This window comes from Grus americana, chromosome 3, assembly GCF_028858705.1.
Source record: "Grus americana isolate bGruAme1 chromosome 3, bGruAme1.mat, whole genome shotgun sequence".
NCBI lineage: Eukaryota > Metazoa > Chordata > Aves > Gruiformes > Gruidae > Grus > Grus americana.
In genome coordinates this window covers 28,579,764-28,603,289 of record NC_072854.1, presented here as the reverse complement: position 1 = coordinate 28,603,289, position 23,526 = coordinate 28,579,764, and the positions used below count along the sequence as shown (strand labels likewise).

The following is a 23,526-nucleotide window of genomic DNA, read 5'->3' as shown; positions in this document are numbered from 1 at the left end:
TGTAGTAATGACATAAATTTTTCATTATGTTGTCATAGCCGATGCCATTACCATGATCACTATTTCATATCTTTGCTTTTTATGCAGAGGTAACTACTATGAATGTATATTACAATTTGCATTCACTATCTCAAAGCCTTGTATAAGAAACTGGATTGACGTTTCAGAATGTTACTGTAACGTGAAGTAGGATTATTAGGCTTATTTTATAGCTGGAAAACTAGGACCCAAAGATTGTCAAGACAAATCTAGGTGAGGAGAATCACCAGCTTAACCAGTGTACATTAGATTGCATAGGTACCATATATCAGAACTGGGACTGAATCTTAGACCTCATGTCTCCAATAGAAGTACTAAGGCATACTTTCCTTTAGGGATACTAACATGGACAACCTGCAGCTATTTATTCAATAACTTAAAGACTTTAATAAACAATAGCATTTGTTAAAGTGCTCCAAAATGGTTAAATGGATCTTTATTTTATTTTTCTGTGAACAGCTAAGATTCAGACAGATTAATGCAGCTGTTTCATTATGCATTTAATATTTCAGTACTTGCTTCTGGAGTATTTAGCATTTTTTCCCTGTGCTGATTAAAATCTGTTGTAGATGATAATTATGCTGGTTTTATCATTCAAACACTCAAAATTGATTTTTAAATCTTTAAGTGGCTTGTACTAGACTTTTATTTCTCAAAGGGTTTAGAAGTCTGCTCCTATTATGTTCTTTTGTCATGTTCTCTGTAAATGCTAAATCAATGCAAAATTAGTAGATTCCCAGTTCTAAAAAGAAACCCCACCCTTTTTTCATAGGAGGAAGAACTAAGGAAAAGTGGAGAAGCCAAGTATGCGCACTTGAGTGATGAGCTTCACGTATTAATTGAAGTCTTTGCTCCACCTGGGGAGGCGTATTCTCGTATGAGTCATGCCTTGGAAGAAATAAAAAAATTCCTCGTTCCCGTAAGTGGCTTATAGCATTCTTCTGTGCCTGGTTATGGTTTTGCTGCATTGAATTTGTGCCTTCTTTAAGTACCTTTAGCTGAAGGAAAAAAAAAAGTTTTGTTGAACATTCATCTTGCATTCTTTCATCTCAGGGAGATGCCAAACAGGCCATTAATTGTCACAGTTGATCCTCTGATATATTTTCTAGATGTTTATTATTTCCATTTGTCATTGTTTTTTGCTTTGCTTTCTTGGTTTTTGGAGGGAAGGGTGGATTACTTTTTTTTTCTGGTTGCAGACTTTAGTCATTAGTATGTGAGTACCCTTTCAAGATTTTTAAATATTTAAGTCTGTAAAAACATTTTTGTATACATAATGATTTATCTAAATATCTTGTTAATGAAGTTAGTTGATTTCTTGTGGAGCAAACAGCATGAGCAAAACATTCCTCAGATGTTTCAGTTCAGACAGCTTGTCATGACTCAGACCACAGTTTAGCAATCCTCCATCAACTAGGAGAGCACAGAAACATATTCTAAAGCTAGGAACCTTTTCAGTTCGATTTATACTAAATATATCACTTTCTGAAATATTTACCTTTTTGTCTATTGATTTTCCATCAAACTCTCTGAAATTTATTTTCTCCACATTTATACAGTATTCCATGATATTTTCATACTTAAAATTTGTCCTAGAATTTAAGCATACGCGTACTAAACACTAAGTAAAGGTTGCATTGTGTAGTACTAGAATTACATGGGTTATCATCTGAGGTCTATCCTGAGACTATTTAGTACTCTAAAAATGTTCAAGACTTGCATTCCTTAAAAAAAAATATAATGGGATCTTGTTTCTATTTGTGGTAAAAAATTGAAGTGCAACAACTGTTCATATCTCTCGATAATAACGGAAGGATTCAATGAAAGCCTGTTTATTATGGCTAATATGAAGCCAAGATAAGAGATGTTCAGTGAAGCATACGGGCATTTGCATGGCAGAACTTAAACATTTTATTTGGTGGGGGCTTCTTGGTGGGAAAAAAGGAGAATACATTATAAGTACAATATTTAAGTACAGTATTTCAAATGTTCAAATTGTTTAGAGCAGCTAAATCTTTTTTAAGAATACTAAATAAGTAACTGAAAATTGTTAAAAATAAACAGCTGGATTTTTTTTTAAAATAATAAAGTTTATTGGCACCAAGTGAGTGCCTGTAAATGAGCTACATTTTAAACAGCTCTGTCTTTCTGATTCTCCCTTTCCATCCCATTATTATGCTTCCAGTTTGGGAACACTGGTAATAAAATACTATTTCAAATTGGAAATAACCATATATGGAAATAACCATGAGACGGGAAAGCATTTTCTTCATGATTTCTGACTCTTGTGTTGAACATACAATACAAGGGACAAATTAGGTCAGTGTCGTAACGCTGGCAACATAACGTGGAATGACATTTTGGCTGCAAGTTAATGGTGAAGATCTGCCAAGCCATAACACTGAAAGAAAATTTATAGTTAACACGTTCCTGAAAAGTCTGGAGTGTTATAGCTAAAAATGGTAACAGGGTAAATTACAAAGATTGCCAATCTCTGTCCTTTGGATAACGCTATTTCCAGTTGTTTATGACTTTGCCAAACTTCAATTTGCTTCTGTAAGTGTCCTGGTTTCATCTGGAATAGAGTTAATTTTCCTCCTAGTAGCTAGTATAGTGCTGTGTTTTGGTTTAGAGTGAGAATAATGTTGATAACACAGGGATGTTTGTAGTTGTTGCTAAGTAGCGTTTACACTAAGTCATGGACTTTTGAGCTGTTCGTACTGCCCTACCAGCGGGCTCGAGGTGCACGAGAAGCTGGGAGGGGACACAGCCAGGACAGCTGACCCCAACTGGACAAAGGGATCTCCCGTAACATATGACGTCATGTTCAGTAGATGCACTTGGGGGAAGCTGGCCAAGGGGGTGCCATGACTCGGGGACATCAGCCGGTGGGTGGTGAGCAATTGTACTGTGCATCACTTGTTTTGTTGTATTATTGTTGTTGTTGTTATTATTATCCTTTCCTTTTCTGTCCTATTAAGCTGTTTTTATCTCAACCTGTAAGTTTTACTTTTTTTTTTCTGATTCTGTCCCCCATCCCACTGCAGGGGGAACGGGGGGGAGCGAGCAAATGGCTGCGTGGTGCTTAGCTGCCTGCTGGGTTAAACCACAACAGTAAGAGGATGCTGTTTGAAGCTACCTTTGTATGTCCTCTTCATTCTGGAAGAGAGCTCCTGCATTACAGCATGACGCAGTGACGATGCTGTCCATTCTTATGCCCCCCCGGATTTTTAACATCCATTACATATTCTGTCCAGCCTGAGAAAATCCGTTCGAGATGAATAAGGGAGAGAGAACAGTGTGTGCTGAGAGCAGCGTTAAAATTTGTGGCATGTTGCTGTTGTAAATATTCAGCATCTGCGCAAGCATATATTTTGCATGACACAATATTTATTGATAAGGATTATATATATTTTCCAGTGCAAGTGTAGTAGCTACACTGGAGGAAATACAAAAACAGATTCTTTGTTAAAAGATTTTGAACTTGGTTGGCAGTGGTAATAATCACTCCAGACAAGTAACAATTGTACTTTGTGACTTGTTTGTTAGTTTTATCCTCTCTGCTTCATTTCAGATTTATAACATTTTACAAAGTAATTATTAACTGGCTGGTTACAACATGTGTCAAGAGGTTTACACTCAAAAAGCTTGCAGTAGATAATTTCCTTTTTGTTCCCTATTTACAGCATCTCTTGAATATTTTTTATGATGTTTTGTTGTTTATAAGACCTAATTTATTGCAGCAGTGAATACTAGAATTGCATGACAGGGATGAAAGCAGTAGAATCTAACAGTTTTATTTATACCAAATCGAGGGTGTAATAAACTATTCAAATGAGTTTTCACGTTGCTTATGAATTTTGTGAAGTTTAAGTGAAATATTGCCCTCAGAAATTACACCGATTGTGTCAGTAAGATGGAATAATGTTTTTATACTTTACCCGTAAGTTTTAATGAGACTGAATTTTAAAATAAGTGCCTAGAAAACATAATAATGGAAAAAGAGAAAAATGTAGAATAGGACTGAGGAAAAAATAATTGAACGTTTATTAACCGAAGCAAAGTTTTAATGAACAAGTAGTTTTGATTTAAATGTGATTACTCAGTTTTCACCTTCGACCTTGCCCAAGAATAGTATCAAAATTTTCAGTCGTGAAGATTTACCTCGAAGTCAGAGGCAGAAACTGAGCACCGCTGTTTGCGCTGGCTGTTCCCCGTGTTAACGCGTTTCCCAGCTGCAGGCAGCTCGGCCCCAGGTGGTGCGTGTGGACCCCTCCAACAGGCATTTCAGTGAACGACTGAACCCCCAGTGTCTGCAGCAGTTGGTACTTCGCCGACTGAGGCGCTTTTAAAGCTGAGCTGCTTCATTTGCTGCCTACGGCTGCCGTCGTGCCAGTGGCTTGAGGTCTGCGTGGGAGCTGCCGTCTGGGGGTTGCTGACTGGTGGATAAGATTTATTTTGCAACTGACTTTGCTAGATCTTGTCTAGGCTTTATGCAAAGCTTTGGGGGGGGTGTCTCATATTACTAGCTAGATATTGTGCTTCATTTTATTTTTTTATTTTATTTTGATGTTTGCTCTCAATATGAAAATTTGAATCTAATCGAAATAGGACAGATCAAAAGACCCATGATTAAGTAAATAGGATTAATACCTCATAGTTTTGAAACACAACTGCCTGGTCCATTTCTTTTTTTCTTTTGGCAACCCAGGAAAAATCAAAACTAAAATGTGCTTCCCCAAGTCGAGGTTTTAGGGTAAAGATCAAATTTGGAACTGATGTTAACATAAGGTAAGTTATCCAGTATTAGCTATGTGGAAAGTACAAACAGTAGGGATGCTTAGGGGGAGGACATGTGTTTTGCAGATTCACCTCTGCGGCCACCACAGATTCGATAAAATCCATAGGCATCTGACCACCAAGTACTTCTGACCCCAAACTGCCAAGGACCTAGGTGCGGGTGAGGAACCTAAGGCTGATGTTGTGCCTCCGTGCCTCAGGATGGGACGCAGGGTCAGTGACCTAGGAGGGGAGGTGTTTAAAATGGCCAGTATGGGAAGGGTGGGGGAAATCGCTTAGAATCTTTTCAAGCACTGCTAAATTTAAGAGGTTCATAGCTATTAAATGCTGTGAAGCTTTCTTCACCATTAATGAGAAATGAAATGCTACTTCATTCTTATCAGATGTGACGATATCATTCTGATTTACATCCAAACATACAAATACATTTTCTGAACAGGCTATCATTTCCATGTAGTAAGGGGCTACACCATCTTTAGTTCTCTGCTTCCTAACACATGCAAAATCTTTTTTTTTTATGGTGTTTTTTATCCCTTTAAGCAGTGCATTTTTATTTGACCTGGTTAGCATCCCTTGCGATGAGGAGGGAAGCAGTTGCTGATCCTTCATTTTATGTGTGAGTGTTCTGTAATAGGGAGCTATTAGGCAGAGGGCAGGTTGCAGCTGCGGTGACACGACCGCTTTAAAAAGATTGTTTACAACTATGCGGTCAGATGATCAGAAATTGAACCAATTACCACTTTAAGAGCTGCTATTCAACTTATTTGCATACATTTTCCTAGGCACTTCTGTCTGCTTTAAATTGAGGCATATTGGCACCACTCAAGGGCTGGGAATAAACACATGGTCATTTAATGCAGTCCAGTTGCTGGACGGTAGCTCGTGATCATCTGCCTGTATACCTCCATATTTTGTGAGGGTGTTTATCAGATCAGATTCCTTTATTAGGAACTAGTGTGATGAGGCAGCAGGTGAATGCAGGTTTTTATGTTGTTGTTGTTGTTGTGAATTCAGGCTACAATGTCTTACAGGTTTTCTTGTAGATGCCTACATCCCTTATTGAGTAGTTCACTTCAATCCTTTTATCTCACCTTGCTCCATACCATTGATTAAAATAATTTTCTTACCAATCTTTTACAAAGAGTAAACATTCTCACTGATCCAGCTTCCAGCAACAGCTCTCCAGTCTTCCCAACTAAAGATGGAAAATTACTGAGAAAAAAGAGCCTTTCAATGAAATAAAAGGTTACTAATTTCATACTGGAAAGTATGTATGAAAATATTGAGATCTGGGGTAACTGAAAACACACTTCAATACCAGTTTTTTTCAGTGGGAACAATTAAATAATCTTAGAGTTTAATCCCTTGAAGGTCCTTCTCTAGCTAATGTTTCAAAAGAAATTGTTTTACTTCAAACATACGTTTGGTACCACAGACCAAAGTTACTAATGGTCTCTTGTGCTATGTTCTGCTGGCTATATTGTAGTATATACAGCACACAGTAACAGTATTCTGTCAAAACACAGTTTTGATGGGTTTATAACAAGTATGTGTAGGTATATGACATTTATTTTGCACATTTTTTATTAGCCATCTGAATTTCTTCTGTGCTACAGTATAATATGAAATCTCTATTTACATACCATTTCACACTCCATGGTTTTGTAATCTTACTTTTGTCTCTAAATAAGCCATATTATTGGGGTGTGGGTTCAGTCTTTTTGTCCTCTTCCAAAGAACCTCAACAAGAAAATATTTCCCTAACTATGACGGTGAGCAGTGGCACAACTCCATCGCTAAAAAAGACATCTGTTATACCTATCAAAGTAAATAATTTATACTTAGATATTCTGCAAAGATATTTGCAGTAATAAATAATTACTACAGTAATTATTTAAAAACTGTGATAAATTATTTGAGCAGCTGTTTCAGTTGTGCCGGGTTCTGTTTTTCCCTGTGTGCAACATCTCTGGCAATTTCACACACAAGGTTTGATAAGGAAAAAAATTTCAGATATTCTGTTAAGGCCTAAAATGTCATAGCATTTTACCTTCTCACAGCTTTTTTTCCTGAACGCTACTTATCAAATCAAATTGCTATAAATATGTTCAAACACAAGTGTACTCGAGAGCGTTATCATAACTTGTGGACAGTGGTTCTTGACTTTTTACAGACTCTGGAGTTTTTCTCAACCACGATATTGGCCAATTGAGCAGCAGCACTTGCATAGTTTAAATCACTCATTTTAAGTTGGATGAAAATAACCCTAAAGCTGTCCCTCAAAGTGAAGGATTGGGGCTGGAGACGTACTCTAAAATGGCCTTTTTAATTGAAAATTAAGCTCCAGTATTTCTCAACTGACTGAGTTTTTATGTACTTCGTGAAATACACTATAGACTACTGGTTCTTTCTGCTGTGAAGCTCTAAAATGGATAGTGAGCACATAATTCCTCAAATGTCTTTAAACTCGTGTCATGACAAGTGGGCTGCCTGTTGGCATGCCAGACCAACAAGTGTCTTCTGCCTAGGCTTAGCTCCCCAGCAGCTTCAAGGTGGTATAGCTACTTCTGAGCCTCACATGTGCTTCAAGGGTTGATGCTCCCACTCTGAGTGGATTAAGACCTTTTTAGGTATGCCACAGACATATTTAGTCTGTGAAAGCAATCCCTTGGTGATCTCTCTCTGACAGACGAAGGAATCAATATAAAAAGCACAACCTTATTGCCAGAGCCAGCTCTTTGTTTTGCCTTTCAGATTAGCCAGACTCATTAGCCTGATTGGGGATTTTACTCTGACAATTACTCTGAGCATACTATTGAGACATGGCTGTAGTTTAAAGAAATATTTACAACTTTCTTGGTGAGTCTGTATTCATCAGCAATTTTATAGGCTTGTCTTCCTGCTTTCTCTTGCTAGGGTGTAGGTTTTTCACCAGTGGCAGATCAGAAGCAATTATTTGGGCGTGGGTGATAAAATTCATGCAGAGAAATTTGAATCCTACAGTCTTGCTCCTTGTTTCTTAATAGCAGGTCTGTAATATGTAGCAAGAAGTTGGCTATGGTATTGCACATTAGACTGTACAAACCTCTTCGCCTCAGAGGGACCACCAGACCCTCCTACACATCTGGCATTTCATTTAAGAACTCTATGTGTGAGTAGAAATTTGGCCAATCCTCTCATCAATAAAAGTTGGGTGTTTGACCCAGTGAAGAGTCTTCAGCTTCATGGTCTGAAAACAAAATTCCATGTGTCTCTATATAAATGTAAACGTGAAAAGTGTATCTAAAATAATTGTTTTTCATGCAAAGTATTCATAATAAAGAAAAAAAAATAAGATGTGCAAGATGTTGTTATGTGTTTCCATCATATATATTAATATTTTTTTTTTCAGCTACCAATATGAGGAAAGAAAAGGACAATATTGGGGTTATAAACATAAGACTGAAAGCAAGGAGATACATTATTTATTTTGGCTTTTTTAAGGAATTGGTGTGTGGCTTAGCCAGGTTACTTTATCTCTGTTTCACTTATTTCAGCAAAGTGGCAATGGGATTTTTGAGGTTTAATTCATTTGTGGAGGTAGACTCAAATAAAAAAAAAATCTTTTCCTGCTTTAATTCAAATTTAAAAACATACTGCAAGTAATCCCAGAGAGTGTGGGTTTGGGGTTTAGTTTCTTTTCTGTTTCTTTGTTTTTTAAAAAAATTGGAATAGAGAAGGTTTGGGTGGCATTTTTAAAATTTATATCTATTTTTCTAATGTCGCAAAGGTCAGTATAGCCAATTCTGAGGATGCCAAGTTATGCTCACTTAGGAAAGCATAGAAGAAAAAGCACAAATACAAAGTAATCTTTCCTCTGTTGTGTTCTTTCAGCTTCCAGCAGTCAAAAATTGAATCTTTTCAAGGCTGTATCCAGACCACCTTGCCTTATACCCTGTGGCAGATTTTTCTTCTCTTCCCCAAACTTGTCAAATGCTTTTTTGAACCTTAGTTAAGTTTTTGACCTCATAAAAACATCGGGTGGAAATGAGTTTGACAGTTCAATGTTACACTGTGTGTAAAAACAAAGCCGAAAACCCAAAGCCAACTTCCTCTTGTTTGTTTCAAAGCAGCTGCTTAACACTTTATGAGTGTCCTCATCTCCATGCCTGGTTAAAAGCAATGGATAATCTTACACCAGTCCTCACTCTTACATTGCTCTGGTTCGGTTTCTTTTCTGAGCCCCCCCATCTGTTCTGGCACAGAAGCGGAGGTGGCTCTGATTATCCGTGTGACATAACTCTGGCTATCCTTTCCATGTCTTTCTCTGTCTTCATTAGCTTACACACTCCCCCTTTTATTTTTTGGTTGGGATGGGATGACCAGGGTGGCACACAGTAGCCTCATCTCAGTAGTCACAAAGCAGTACACTAATGAAATGGATCTTCTGTTACTTTATGGTTTAGTGTCAGCTTTTTTTCTGGTATTATCTACCATTCTTCCTGCTTGCAGTGATTTGATGTTTTCTCAATGGCATTTGGAAAAAATTCAGGGCATCTTTCTTGAATGATAATAACTAATTTAGAGCTATTTACTTTCAGTATTTTAATGTTTATCAATATTTAAGTTTAATTATTTTCATGTACATTATTTTGCATTTAGCAACGCTCAATTTTATCTGCCAGTTTTATTTCTAATAATTGAGTCTAATGAGATCTTTGAGCAATTCTTTGCAGTAACCTTTAGATTTTATTGCCCTGAACATCTTTAAATTAAATACTGTCACTTCACTATTCATTTTTTATATAATTGTGGTGGGCTGACCCTGGCTGGAGGCCACGTGCCCACCAGAGCCGCTCTCTCACTCCCCTCATTCACTAAACAGGGGAGAAAAGGCATAACGAAATGCTTGTGGGTCGAGATAAGGACAAAGAGAGATCACTCACTAATTATCGTCACGAGCAAAACAGACTGAACTTAGAGAGGAAATTCATCTGATTTATTACTAAGCAAAACAGAGTAGAGGAATGAGAAATAAAATCAACTCTTAAAACACCTCCCCCCACCCCTCCCATCTTCCCGGGCTCAACTTCACTCCCGGCTTCAACCTCCTCCCCCCTCAGCAGCACAGGGGGACGGGGAATGGGGGTTACGGTCAGTTCATCTCACGGTGTTTCTGCCGCTTCTTCATCCTCAGGGGGAGAATTCCTCTCATCGTTCCCCTGCTTCAGCATGGAGTCCCTCTCACGGGAGACAGTCCTTCACGAACTTCTCCAACATGAGTCTCTCCCACGGGCTACAATCCTTCACAAACTGCTCCAGCGTGGTCTCTCCCACGGGGTGCAGACCTTCAGGAGCAGACTGCTCCAGCGTGGGGTCCCCCACGAGGTCACAAGTCCTGCCAGCAAACCTGCCCTGGTGTGGGCTCCCCTCTGCACGGGTCCACCGGTCCGGCCAGGAACTTGCTCCAGCGTGGGCTTCCCACGGGCCACAGCCTCCTTCAGGTGCCTCCACCTGCTCCAGCGTGGGGTCCTCCACGGGCTGCAGGTGGAATCCCTACACCCCCTCATCCTTCCTCCATGGGCTGCAGGGGGACAGCCTGCTTCACCATGGCCTTCACCACGGGCTGCAGGGGGATCTCTGCTCCGGCGCCTGGAGCTCCTCCTCCCCCTCCATCTGCACTGACCTTGGTGTCTGCAGAGTTTCTTACATCTTCTCACTCCTCTCTCCGGCTGCAAAAGCTCTGTTTTGTTTCCCTTCTTAAATATGTTATCACAGAGGCGCTGATTGGCTTGGCCTTGGCCAGCGGCGGGCCCGTCTTGGAGCCGGCTGGCATTGGCTCTGTCAGACACAGGGGAAGCTTCTAGCAGCTTCTCACAGAAGCCACCCCTGTAGCCCCCCCGCTACCAAAACCTTGCCACGCAAACCCAACACAATAATTTATAAATGTGATGAGCACAACAGATTTTTTTGAATCTCTCTTTCCCTCAGAAAACAGAAAATTATAAAAACAGCCCAGCTATTCTTAATATTCTTTCTCCTATAATCAGAGATATAATTATTAATCAAGAAGATTTTCTTTCTTAGCTTTTGACAGCTTTTGGTGTGGCTGACGAGAGTTTTGATCTCCATCTGTGGAGATCTTTAAAAATGAATGTCTCATTTGCTCTGTACCATGCCATCTGACATAAACCTGTTCAGAAATTATCTGTATGAAGGGTAAAGGTACATTCATCCACAGAAGGGACTTCTACAAGACCTGTGACAACAGCCTGAGTACAGTCAGTATGTGCAAACATGAGAAGGTTTCAGTAAGTAAAGGATATATATTTGTATATATTCCTGATGATTTGAAAAGTTTAAAGTGTCCTAATGGCAAGGAATAATATGACAAAATTTAATTGGCATGAGAGATTTTTAAAAGAAAAAGTCAGCTCAAATATCAAGTTGAAAAGAAAAGATTGTCGGTTGCCTGTGAAAACAGCTTTCTACAGAAAAACAGTAACTTTAATATGGTTTTGGTTCAGCCTCAGTGATGAAGGCATGACAAGAACTTATAAACAATCACTGTATAAAAATCAGAAAAAGATGCAGAAGACAGATTAATAGCAATTAAATTCATAAAATAAAAATTCCATATTTAATTGAATAGTTGTGGAGGAAGTATATGGTCAGCAATGCAATGATGATACAAATGAGTTCAAGGAACATTAGAAATAAAAGGAATCCTAAAAAAGATACAGACTTCAATCCCTGGAGATGGTAACTTTATCAATAACATTAATGATGCAGAAAAAGCAGAATGTTTCCATAAATATCAGTTGTGTGGCTGGAAAAATACAGGATGGTGTAGTTGTATCTTACCAAAATTATGCAATACTTGGCGGTTACTAGTACAGTAATGTTAATTTTAAGAAAACCTGTTTAGAAAAAAGTCAGGAAACTGGAGAAGAGGTCATAGCGTGCTGGTGTGAGAGCAGTTCTGTGAGCAGCAGAGCTAATGAAGGCTGATTTCTAATGACTTCATGTCTCGTGTTTGGATTTTGGGGGGTCGGGTAGAAGGTGTGTTCTCCGAAACTTTTATGTGTTCTAGACATTCACAACTTCATTCATTTGTGGGTTTGTTTGACTGACCTTATGTGGGCATTTGCTCTTCAGTAAGGGCACTAACAGTATGTTCCTCACCCTTCCGGATGAACACTTTCATGAAACTGGGAAGGATTGCCTCTTTTAGGACTTCCGGACATCTGTCAGATACAGCTGGAGTTGACCAGTGAGTCAAAAGTTAATTGGGTTGGAATGACAAGCTGTGGAATAGAAACCTGGCCAGTGAAAGAAAAACTTGCGGTAGCAGCGTGACTATGTGGTGATTATGCTGTGAGCAGCCTGACACCAGTCCTTCGCTGACTAGTTGGGAAACAGGGCAACTTATAAAAAAAATTGAGAAAGGAATCTAGCCACTGCTTTAATGTTTTTATGGCTTGATAAAATAAAATTGTCAACAAATCTGATTTCATATTCAATGAGGAAGTTTGTTGATAAAATTAATTGTGTTAGTGACCCCTGATATTCCTTTAGAAATCTATCACTTGTATGACATAAGTGACAGGGCTCAAAACTCCTTAATAAGCAAGTTTCCCTAAATTGGTATTGTCTGTAGCAGTTTTCTTACGGAGTTGGTATGTGAAACTTCTTTGTCTGTCAAACCTGGTTTGTGTATCAAATTTTGAAGATAGAGATTTGCATCTTGATACTAGCTGATTTCATTTCAGCATATTCCTGTCTCAACACAGCAGGTTCCTTTGGGTGCGACCTACAGAGGAGCACAGGTAGTGCAATACTTAGACCCTGTAGCAAAATCTGTAGCCGTTAAGCAGGTGAAGAGACTTCTTGTCTGAGAGTGGTACCTCAACAAGCGTCCCCAGCCATCAGCCCACCTACACTAAAATGCTGAGAATTAGCATGTATTTCGTATCCTGCCACCTTGCTAGGTTTAGACACTTCACTTCTTTGGAAACATCAAGATGAGAGCCATACCTCCAAATAAAATAAGTGTGAAACTAGAAAAGGATTTCAATAAGAGAGGATTCATTCTCTAGAGCTGCCCATAGTCCATTGACTACAGAGGGAAACCATTGGTGACTTAGATTAAAACAAAATGAAACTCTTATAAGTACGTAAGCCTTTTTTTCAAAAGAAAGTCTATATGGAGCATAATCTTTCTGAAGAGTCACATGATGACACTGGAGTCTAGTGATCAATTTTGTTCAGAGCTGACTGGAGAGCTTGTGGGGAAAGAGGAGTGAGGATGTCTGGTACCCAAAGCTGTAAATGGGAGTCAGTTGGGAATGATGGGGCAGAATCTCACTAGTGAATAGAGGCAGGAGCTAGTTCAGAGAGGAAGACTGGGGGTGGATGCAGACATCACCAAAAGCATGCTTAAGAAGAGATATCTCATATTTCCTACTTAAATGACTTGAGGACAATTACTGTCTACCTACTTGCTTGCCATTTTCTCTCAGCTGTCTGAAAACTCTTTGATGCATGCAGTTTATTTTTACACTTCTTACTAACTAAACATGGAAAAAAATTGGAACTATCTCCGTTAGACATGCTAGAACAAGATTTGTGTCTGTTGGACACTAATTCAACTTCAGCATGATTTTCATGGCTCCAGAACTTGTGAATGACCCAGTGAGTAACGACTCGGTTACAGCACTGTTGAAAATCAGAGTTTTTAGGGCCAGATTGGAAGAAGTGAGAAACTTTTGGAAGCAGACAGTGTGACAAGCTGGGCAGGATCTGTGTCTATTTCTGATTAAGTCACATACTTACATTTCTGTTTATAATGGATATTTACCACAGAGTTAGCCTGAGCAGGACAGTATAAGAAGGAACTGAAAACAATGGGAAGTCCTTATTTTTCAGAATTTTTCTTCTGATTCTTTCTTCTCTTTTATAAACTGTGCTAAAATCCAAAAGTAAGATATTGAACAGTAGTTGGCCCTGGGGTCTTAATTAGGCTTTAAGATTGGGATTAAATGAATAGACATATACTGTCCGAGAATTGTCAGTGGGAGAACTGGCAGGGAAACAGGTGATTTTTTCCAGCCAGTGAAGGCTTCAAAAGGTCATGGAGAACTTTGTAGAGAAAAACGAAATATCACTTTCAGAGTGAAAATTAATAGCTGTTCATTGTTTTCATTATTTGCTTTATATCATTGTTATTTTTGAGGAAGTGAATAAATCATGCTTTGTTCTAAAGACACTATTTCTGAGTTGCTTTAATCTAGTCGCAAGTCCCTAGCCCATAGGATTTCCTTAGGTGCCAAACACATGTGGGCCACCATGTTAAAAGAGATGAGGAAAATCAGTCAAGAGGTGTAAAATAACAGTAGTAACAGCAGGTTCAGGAAACCAGAACTGTTATCTCAGAGGGGCTAAGAAAATCCCCTCAATGTCGAAAAGGACAATTGCATATGTAACATGGTGCTAAATTACACAATAAACAGCTGTAATCTCTGTCCAGTCATTATCCTTAAACTGATCAGTAAAAATTGATGAAAGGAACCAATGCTAAACAAAGATTTTGCTCTGATTTTGATTGAGATTTGTTTTCTGCCTATGAACACGTCAGAAAGACAGATTGTGCCTTGGGTATTGGCTGGTCTACACTTTTCTGTGTTATCTGGCTTTGAAAAGCACTTAATAGATTTACGTCAGTCTCTAAAACAAACTGCATCCAGGGTACGAGCTTGCATACCAAACTGAAAGCAGGTGCAGCTAAAAACAGAGGTGATAAAAAGCTCTGAAAAATATTTGTGCAATGGGAATCCTGACAGTCTGCTTCGCTACCGCATATTCAGTGTGGTACAGTGGGTGATTCATGTCATAAAGTGGTATGAGTCCCTGATATGCTATTGCATACCTGCATGAGAATGTGGTTTAACTGATCTCCATCTGTCTCTTAAGCAGTCTGAATATGTTGCAGTATGTTTAAAGAGATCTCATTTTTAATTAGGTTAATCAGTCTTCACTCGGAGCTCAACTTTTTCCATGGTCAGAAATCATATTTTCGGCTGGAATGCAAAAGCCTTTTTTTTTTTTTTTTTTGTAGTTCAATCATGAATTGTAATATCACTTAAAAAAAATTTATCCTGTGTCACATGTGAAACTAAACAGCTGAGTCATATCCTTATTATTAAAATGGCAAACAAACAAAATCTGAATGTATTTTATTTTCTGCCAAACCCTAGCCTGTTTTTATGTAAATTGCTGTATCCAGAGGCCATAGTCGAAGGCTATTTATACAGTATATCAATTAAATCTTGACTTGTACTTCAGCCCTTTAATCAGTTCTGAGCTAGAAGTGATTTTATGTAGCTTAAGGCCAGAGGGAACAGAAAATCTACATTGAGTTTGTGTATATTATTATATATTATTATAGTGTATGTATTGTGTTCTGTATAATGATATATATCGCTATACTTATTAGAAAGTATATTACTATAATATAGTGTAGTCTATTATTATATAATGTTAGGCTGTTAAATTTCATCCAGCTACCTTTGTACCGGGACCACCAGGTTTAGTTGTGCATCCTGCTCTCAGGTCATCCAGCTGCTCTGCACAACAACCGCTTTGCTGCTGCAGGTGAGGAAAACTGCCTGAACGAGCAGCTGAGGACTTTTATTTACAGAAAAATGAATCTTTCCAACCAATCTGATCAGACACCAAGAGTCGGGAAGGGAGGGAGAATCCCTTTTGGATACTAAACCTGGCAGTTTTCCTTCTGTGTACAGGAGTAAAGCATTATGTGATGCACCCGCGAGGTTCTCTCTACTGGCACAAACTGACCGGTGTCCTGTCGCAAAGGGTGGCAGGTTTCTTGGGGCTCACAAGGGAAAATAGTTATAAGGATAGGAAAGAATGCATCTGCTCGGTATCGTACGGGGGTCAGAAAAGCTTCTTGACCCTTGTAAGTGACTTACCACATCTTCTTTAGGCTTGTATTGATCATGATGGCAATAATCTAGGCAGTTCTCTGTCCTTAGAACTTGTGAAGAGGAAAGAATTTATAGATTCACAGATTCTGAAACTGGGAAGTACGATTTTTCCCTTTGATCCCCAGCCCACACAGGCGGTAGAATTTCTCCTAAAAATTGTGCTAAATATATGTTTCGGAAGGATATAAAATCTTACTTAAAGTGCTCCAAATGATCTGGAGTTCATCATCTTCCTGCTAAGCTTTAGTTACCCTTACTGGTAGGAAGCTGTCTATTTTCAAGGTTCAAGGTTGCCCCTAAATTCAGTTTCCAGTCAGTAGTGCTGTGTCTTTTCCACGTTAAAAGCACCTCCTCCTCTTTCCAGCTATCGGTTGTTCCTTTGGGTATTCAGAGAGAGAGAGAGTGTTAAGGAAATCAGATGTTTCCTCAAACCAGTTCTTCAGTAAACAGAATATTGTTAGTAAGCCTCATTTCATCAGGCTTTTTTTATTTATTTGACTGCTCTCTCATGTCAGCTCTTGATTCCTGACCCTGTAGTCAGAATAGCTATGTAGATTTGTGATAGTAATTTAGCCGTCACATTTTTACCACCTACTAGTTAACAAAGCAATACCAAAAAGATTTGATATAATTGTCCAAATAGTTAATAATATTTAATAGTGTTGAGCCAAGAAGCAATTTCTGAGGACGCTGTTCTGCATTGTGATTTCTCTCAAATAATAATAGTTAAAAATACCTATACCACAATACCAGTTTGCAAATCATTCAGTGTAATCCCTGCTAATTTCATCTCAGTTTTAAATCAGGACATTAACTGATAAAAAGTTCAGCAAAGGTGCTTGATCTGGAAATGATTGCATACAGCGGAAATAGTCTCACATCCTATTCTATTAGAAAGGTAAAACTTTCAATCCATATCACGTGGGATAAATAAAACCTCAATTTTCATTGCAAAGGCAGAACTGAAGCATGACTTAAATGTCTCGGTGTTTTCTGTAACAGTCTTTACAACCTCATCTAGAAACATAACTCTATTTGACCTACTTTTTGGAGTGGAGTGGAGGAGAATTGAAGGGAGTAATTATATTGTATTTCCAAATGCCTGTATGTTCCCCTTAATTATACTGATCACTCTCATTTCACTGATATCGCTTGTTTCCATTATCAGTCACCTATATCAAAAAGAAATACCTGTCCATTCTTTTTGCTATCATTTTATGTTGGTTTTGTTCTGAAATAGGCATTTAACCTAAGTAGCTTATTGCCCAGTGCTGCCTGTTTAATATCTGTGGCATTTGGGTTATGTGGGCAGTCTGCAGGATGCTCGTCAACAGCTCCCAGTTTTCTGTAACGTTTCTGGCTGGAGACTCACATTCCCAGATGGGTACACTAAGAACAACTCAAGTTTCAAAAAGATGGCCCTTTTAAAATGTTGGACGCACATAGTGTTCCTGATACAAAATCACAGAAAACATATCAAGATCAGTGTGTATCTAGGCATTGACTAATTTTCAAGCTGAGCCTACACTCTCCGTCAGGATACTTTCACTGCTGAGTCGTTCTACATTGAACTCAGGCTGTTCTTTAAGCAATTATAACCTAGCCTGTTTTAGCAACATTACAGTTTTGTTTCAGTTTAATGTTATGATATCTAGCAGAGATCTACAAGATAAAGTCAGTCCCATTATATATTTTTTTCCTTCCCATGTAGTAAGAGCAGAAGTTTAAGGAACATTTTGTTTTCTTGCACAGAAGTGATCGGTAACACGTGCACACCTACGCTCCGTCCTTTGCCTGAAGAAAGCTCTAACTTCTATTATCTGAGGGCCTGAATCTTCTCTTGTGAACACTGTCCTTGCAGTAAAGTGCCATCTCCCCACCTCCTCTTCCACCACTAGATAGTGCTTAAAAAAAGGGATCTTTTCTGCATTATGTTTTGGGTACCATTACATACTGTGTGCCGGTTGCTAGGTTCCAGCAGTGAGATCCTCTCTGAGATCCTCTCAGCTGGTGTTTGTCCCATCTCTCCCATCTGGAAATGGGACCACATATAAGGCATGAAAGAATGGAGAAAATAAAAATAATGGGATGGGAAAGTAAAAGGAAAACCAAGGGGAATAAAGAAAATTAAATTAATGTAAATGATTAAAAAACAAAACAAAAAATTGATGCATAGTAGTAGAAAGATACTATCTGTGGTTACAGCATCTATGAAAAATTTAGGTGCCTTGAATTTTGTTTAATTTTTCAGGAAAAGTAGCTTTTAAATGAAGTGTAGCATAAATATTTGTAATTATTTTAGTTATGAGAAATGAATTCTGAAGTCTATGAGAAAACAGTACTTGTTCATATTGTTTATTTTTATATTTTTCATTTTAACTGTGATGGAAGCATTTCATAGGAGGGCATATGCAACAGCTGGTAAACTCCACGTAAAAATTACCATTGACATTAATATATTAAGCCTTACCTGTTTTTTTTATTTCAAAGAGAAATTATGATCAATTATTACAGCATGCTCACACTTTTAATGGAATATTAATAGCTTTAATTTCTTTGAGATTGGCAGACCAACTAGGGTCCAATTTCCCATTTGAATTTTTGCTCATTGCTATTAAAAAAACTATTTTAAATGTCACAATACCTGCAAAGATGTTATGAGAAGGGCAGCGTGACAACATCACATTGTCATGCACGTTGGTTGAGAAATAACTGGCCCTAACTGTAAAATTTCCAAATTTAAAAAAAGCAAAACAAAACAAAACAAAAAACCAACCAAACAAAAAACCCCCCACAAAACCACACACAGTCATTGCCATATTTTCTTGAGTGAGGTCAAGGGTATTGGGGGAGGGTTAGAGCAGCAGGGATGGTGAAAAGTCAGAAATAAGCACAGCTGGCAGGAAAGATCAAACACACAATAGAAAATATCAGATGACTCAGAGAAAAAGTCCCTAAATGGCATTTTTTTTTATTTCTTTCCATAGATATCAAAATTAAACGGAATCAGACCAGTTTTACTCTAAAGAAAATTCCGTAGTGAAGTCACAGAGTACTTCGTCAGAAATAAGATGGGAGTTGTTTAGTCATTAACAAAGCTTTCAGAGGGACCAAAGTTAGTCATGTATACAAATACTTTATAGTTGGTGGAAGTTGGGAAATAAATCTGAATTTTACTCACCACAATGCTAGTACCTTTTTTGGCAATTCATCTCATAATGTATTAACCATCCAAAAATTAACATTTTTTTGTCTTGCAGTTAATATTTGAAACAGTATTGCTAGAAGATGTGGGTAAGGGACTGCTAATGGTTGTCCAAGAGTAGAAAACCCTGACAGCTCTGCTGAAAATATTTCTTTCTTGAAGAACAGTGTTAGCCTTGTGGGCACATATTTATATACAGAGCTACACACACACACACACACACACCCCCAAATGCATTCTGTCCTACAAAACACAAACACAAAAATAGTGGGCTCTTCCCACTATTTTATGCTCCAGAACAAAAAGGTAGAGAGCCTGCAGACTTAGCCATTACAAATGCATTAATTCTTCTGAGGTAACGCATCGGCAACTATCCACTCCAGAATATTTCTATTGATAATCTGAGCATACCTACACAAGATTAAGTACATACAATTATGCACTTAAATATAATCACTGTAATTATCTCAGCAGGGTAATGACAGAAAAATAATATAAAAAAAAAAAAAAATCACCAAGTTCATGGCCAAAACTTGTCTCAGGAAAGAATAATAGTGGATCTGATATGTGAGCAGTTGTATGAGGACGATAGGAAATGACATGTTAGAATTTTTGCAGATTTAGCCACTGAGAAAGACTAGATCATTTCTTCTGGAGTGATGGAAACTTTGCAAGTGAGAAGGCAGAATGTGGGGCTCTCAGAGCTATCAGGTTTTAGTGCCCAGTTGTAGGCACCGTCCTGCAGGGAAGATTGAGAATTAAGCTGTTCCCCTTCTGTCCTCTTCAAACCAGACAACACTATAACTCTGAATGCAAGATCTGAGAGGGCAAAGGCAAAAAGACCCCAAAGGTGCTGACACTGTAACCCGATAAAAAGGTCACATTGCTGCAGGAAGAATTCCTAGCTTAGAGTCCCTGTTCCCAGGGCTGTTGCTGCTTTTTTTTCCGATGACACTTAAATAGAAGCTCTATATGCAGTCCTCGTAATGAGGAGCATAGCCTGTGGCTTGCTTCTCACAGTGATGCAGTTTCATAATTTGGAGATCTGTGACTTTGATGATCCAAACCAAAAGATCTTGCTATGCAAGCTGATGGTTTTATAATAACATCTGTCTTATGGTAAGATTTATTTATTTAATTCTAGCAACTAAAAGAGTAGGAAAAAATCTCAAAACTCTGATGCTAATAAAATCTGCTTGCCTCCAGGATGTCACAGGATTACAGGGTGTTTGGAGGCTTTGTCATCCAGGAGGATGGGGAAGGGGAGGTGGCAATCAGGTAGTCAGTTGTCCAGGGTATTTATTTGGAAAAAGTTGTTCAATACTTGAGCACAAGGTAGAGCATTCCCTGATCGTTGCTTGGTCTAAGTCAAACTCCAGGAGCAGGAACTTTTGACAAAGGTTATTGGAAATGAAATATTTGTTGACTAAGTTATGCGTTTGCAATTCGGAACACTAAAGGCCATACAATGGAAGGAGAGCTAGCTCAGAAGTTTTATGCACCCCAGCTGGAAGGTGGGTATTGGCAAGAGAAGCCTGCTGGCCTCTACTTGCGTCTTTTCAGGACATCTGATAAGAAACTCTAACCATTACTCACCATTGCAGAACTGCTTGAGAGACTCTTCTAGGCAACTGCAGGCTGGAGAGATCATGGATATAAAAGTTTAAAACAAAGGTGGAAAAGAAATACTTTGAACATCAAAAGAGAAGGAGAATGCTGGAATGAGCCTCCCCTGCTCCCCTGGATAGAAGAAAGGCAAGCCAGGGTGTGTTCATGCTTGCCAGAGGATAGGAAGGGAGAAGATAGCAGGACAGAGTTGACAGAGATTCCTGCTTCGAAACAGGTCTGCAACAATTTAGCTAGCATGATTCAGGAATGCTTAGGTGGATAACCAAGGAAATTATAATGAGTACTTACAAGCAGAAACAGCCCTTAATAATGTTGCTAGTTACTTGGTTTTGGAGAAGAAGAGATGAACCTCTCTTGTGAGTTAGTGTAGATTTCTTTATCAGTCTCCTGGGACTGTTTCAGTTGTGACTCCTCTTCCTCCTGGGAATGGCAGTTTGACTACAAGATCTTTTCAGAAGTTCACTGATCATCTCTGTTGTGTTTTCATATATATTTATTCTTACCCAGGTCTTCCATAGGGGTCTTTTGCTGTTTTTGAAGAAAAAGAGAGGATTTGAAACGCTTCTCAAACTAGGGTCTCAGTGCATGTTTGGAACCGTAATTCTGACTTCTTTTGTTGAGCCTGGAGAAAAGAGGAAGAAAATAATGCAATTCCAAGCAGCGTAATGCAGTTTAAAGCTACCTGGTGATACATGTATTTTGTTGAAACTGGACAAGAAGGAGAATAACTAAATTACTATTTGACCTAGGATCATACCAAAGTTTTTGTTGCAATTGATCGGTGTAGAGTTCCACTGAGTACAAATTCCTCTGGTAACTGTTAACAGAGTGAGACCCTGTGATTATGTCCCAGGGAAATGCAAGACTTGCTTGCTTTTGTGTTGGATCTTTACCGTGGACTGTGTATAGCAGGAGAGGATTTCCAGTTTTATGTATATAAATAAGGGATAAAGGCGACTACATTGTGTCCATGGACAGATGTCACTGCACCGATAAACAGCCCAGAAGTCAAGGATCTACTACAATAATTTCTTCATGCTTTGAGGAGCACTCATTGTGCTCAGAGAAGCAGTCAACATTACAAAGAAGAGATCTGTAGATGGAGACAAGATTCCCTGCAAGGCTTTAGATATTTTAGGGATGAGATACTTTAGTGGAGAGTAACTAGTTGAATTAAAATCAGAGAAGCAATTTATTTTCTTCAAGGTTAAGTTAGAAAAGATGGAGCCTGACACTGCCATAAAGCGTTGATGTTAATAAAAAGCACTCTTTTTCCTCTCATTACTTTAATAGGGTTTGCTTAGGTATATTCTCCTTTTGTAAAATTGCTAGTTAAATTTATACATTGTAAGGCCATAAATATAAATTAGTGAACAACTGAACAGTCTCTTTTCCAGTTAAAAAGCATGATTTGGAGATTTTTGTCCTCAGGAGATTTCTGAGAGTGCTGCTAATGACATTTCATTTTCATGAAGTTCATGTGTCTGGGGCTGGGGAACAGGCTCCTATTTCCTCCCTTCCTGAAGAGGTCCCTGCAAAGCAATAAGGTACTTTATAGGAATGGAAGTATAAACCCCTCCCCACACACACTTCCCCCCAACTCTGTAATAGTCTACATAGTTCCTATTTTAAAAGACTTAGATCTTGAACTGGCAGAGCCAGGCAGTGGCATACTAACGCACTAGCTCAAATTGTAGGACTACGTTTTCCAAAGGGATGTAGGAAACATCTTCTAGAAGGTGATTGGCCAATACAGAATTGTCCAAATATACAAATGTCCCAAATAAATGAATATTGTAAAAACAGTACTTCCCTTCATTTACAGCGATGTTTGTGGTTGTCGATACTTTAAAATTGTGCATCAGTAGCAGGTTATTAGTGAATCAAATAAGAGGTAACAATTGTCTTTTTAACTAGATTCTAACACTGAATAAATATTGAACATTTACTAAGCTCGCCTAACTTACCATTATGTCTTTATCTTATTTTTTATTTTATTTTATTTTTAAATTTTGAATGAAGCATTCTGCTATTATATAGTAAGGGAAAAATAAGAGGAAATGTATTTTTCACCTTTTTCTCTAAAGAAATGAGGCTAATGCAGCTGTGGCATCTATGTGTCAGAAACTTTGAAACTGAAAAATTTCAAACAAATTGGAGGAGTACAGGTTTTAAGGATGTTGTCTACAAGCTATGTGAAAACTGGTTTCGCAGTCAAGAGGAGCCTCAAAATGGTATCTTCATCAAGGAAGAGCAAAACTTTAACTTTTTGAGATAAACATTCCAGTTTGTGCATTTTAGCTTTGCCAAACAACATCATGTAGAAATAGTAAATCCATCATGCTGTCTTATGAGCCGAATACTCAAGGCAGTTGGGTCACACTTGAAGTATGGAAGCGAGCTGGGTGGGATGTGGGCTGATGGCCTGGGAGGGATCTGAACCAATGCAGCCGTTGTGCTGGGGAAGGGTGGCCCATGGGAGACTCTGGGGCCAAGGATGTGGGAGTGCTACCTTGGGGCTTTTATGGTAAAGTTTCAGGTGGAAGTCAGCAAGGATGGATTTAGTTCAGCAAAACTCCATGGGGAGCAAAGGAAACCAAGTCTTATGTTTCTTCTGCTAGAGGGAAAAATGAAGATTGCTTTTTATTATCTCAAGGCAAGATGACTGAACAGCAAATGCAATTTTGTACTGGAAGTAACTCTCATAGCTTTTTTTTTTTTTTTTTTTTAAATTTCCAATATTAGAATCTGATGGCTGAGAGGAACTTTGGCAGTAAAATATTCCACTACTAGGGAAAAATCTGGTCATGTATTTCCTTACTCTGAGATGAATCATATTTTGAAAAATTTAGCTCTAGCAAGTTCCTT

At 38.4% G+C, this 23,526-nt stretch overlaps 1 protein-coding gene across 9 annotated transcripts in view; it reads left to right on the top strand.

Moving 5' to 3' along the window:
* KHDRBS2 (KH RNA binding domain containing, signal transduction associated 2) overlaps positions 1-23,526 on the top strand; it is a 379,312-nt gene that overhangs the window by 187,131 nt on the left and 168,655 nt on the right. For all 9 annotated transcript variants that reach the window (XR_008576623.1, XR_008576622.1, XR_008576624.1 and 6 more), the window contains exon 4: positions 812-958. Coding sequence is in view for 4 of the 9 variants with exons in the window: in XM_054822253.1 (XP_054678228.1) it covers positions 812-958 (147 nt within the window). In the remaining 5 variants the exon portion in view is untranslated. The remainder of the gene's footprint in view (positions 1-811; positions 959-23,526) is intronic.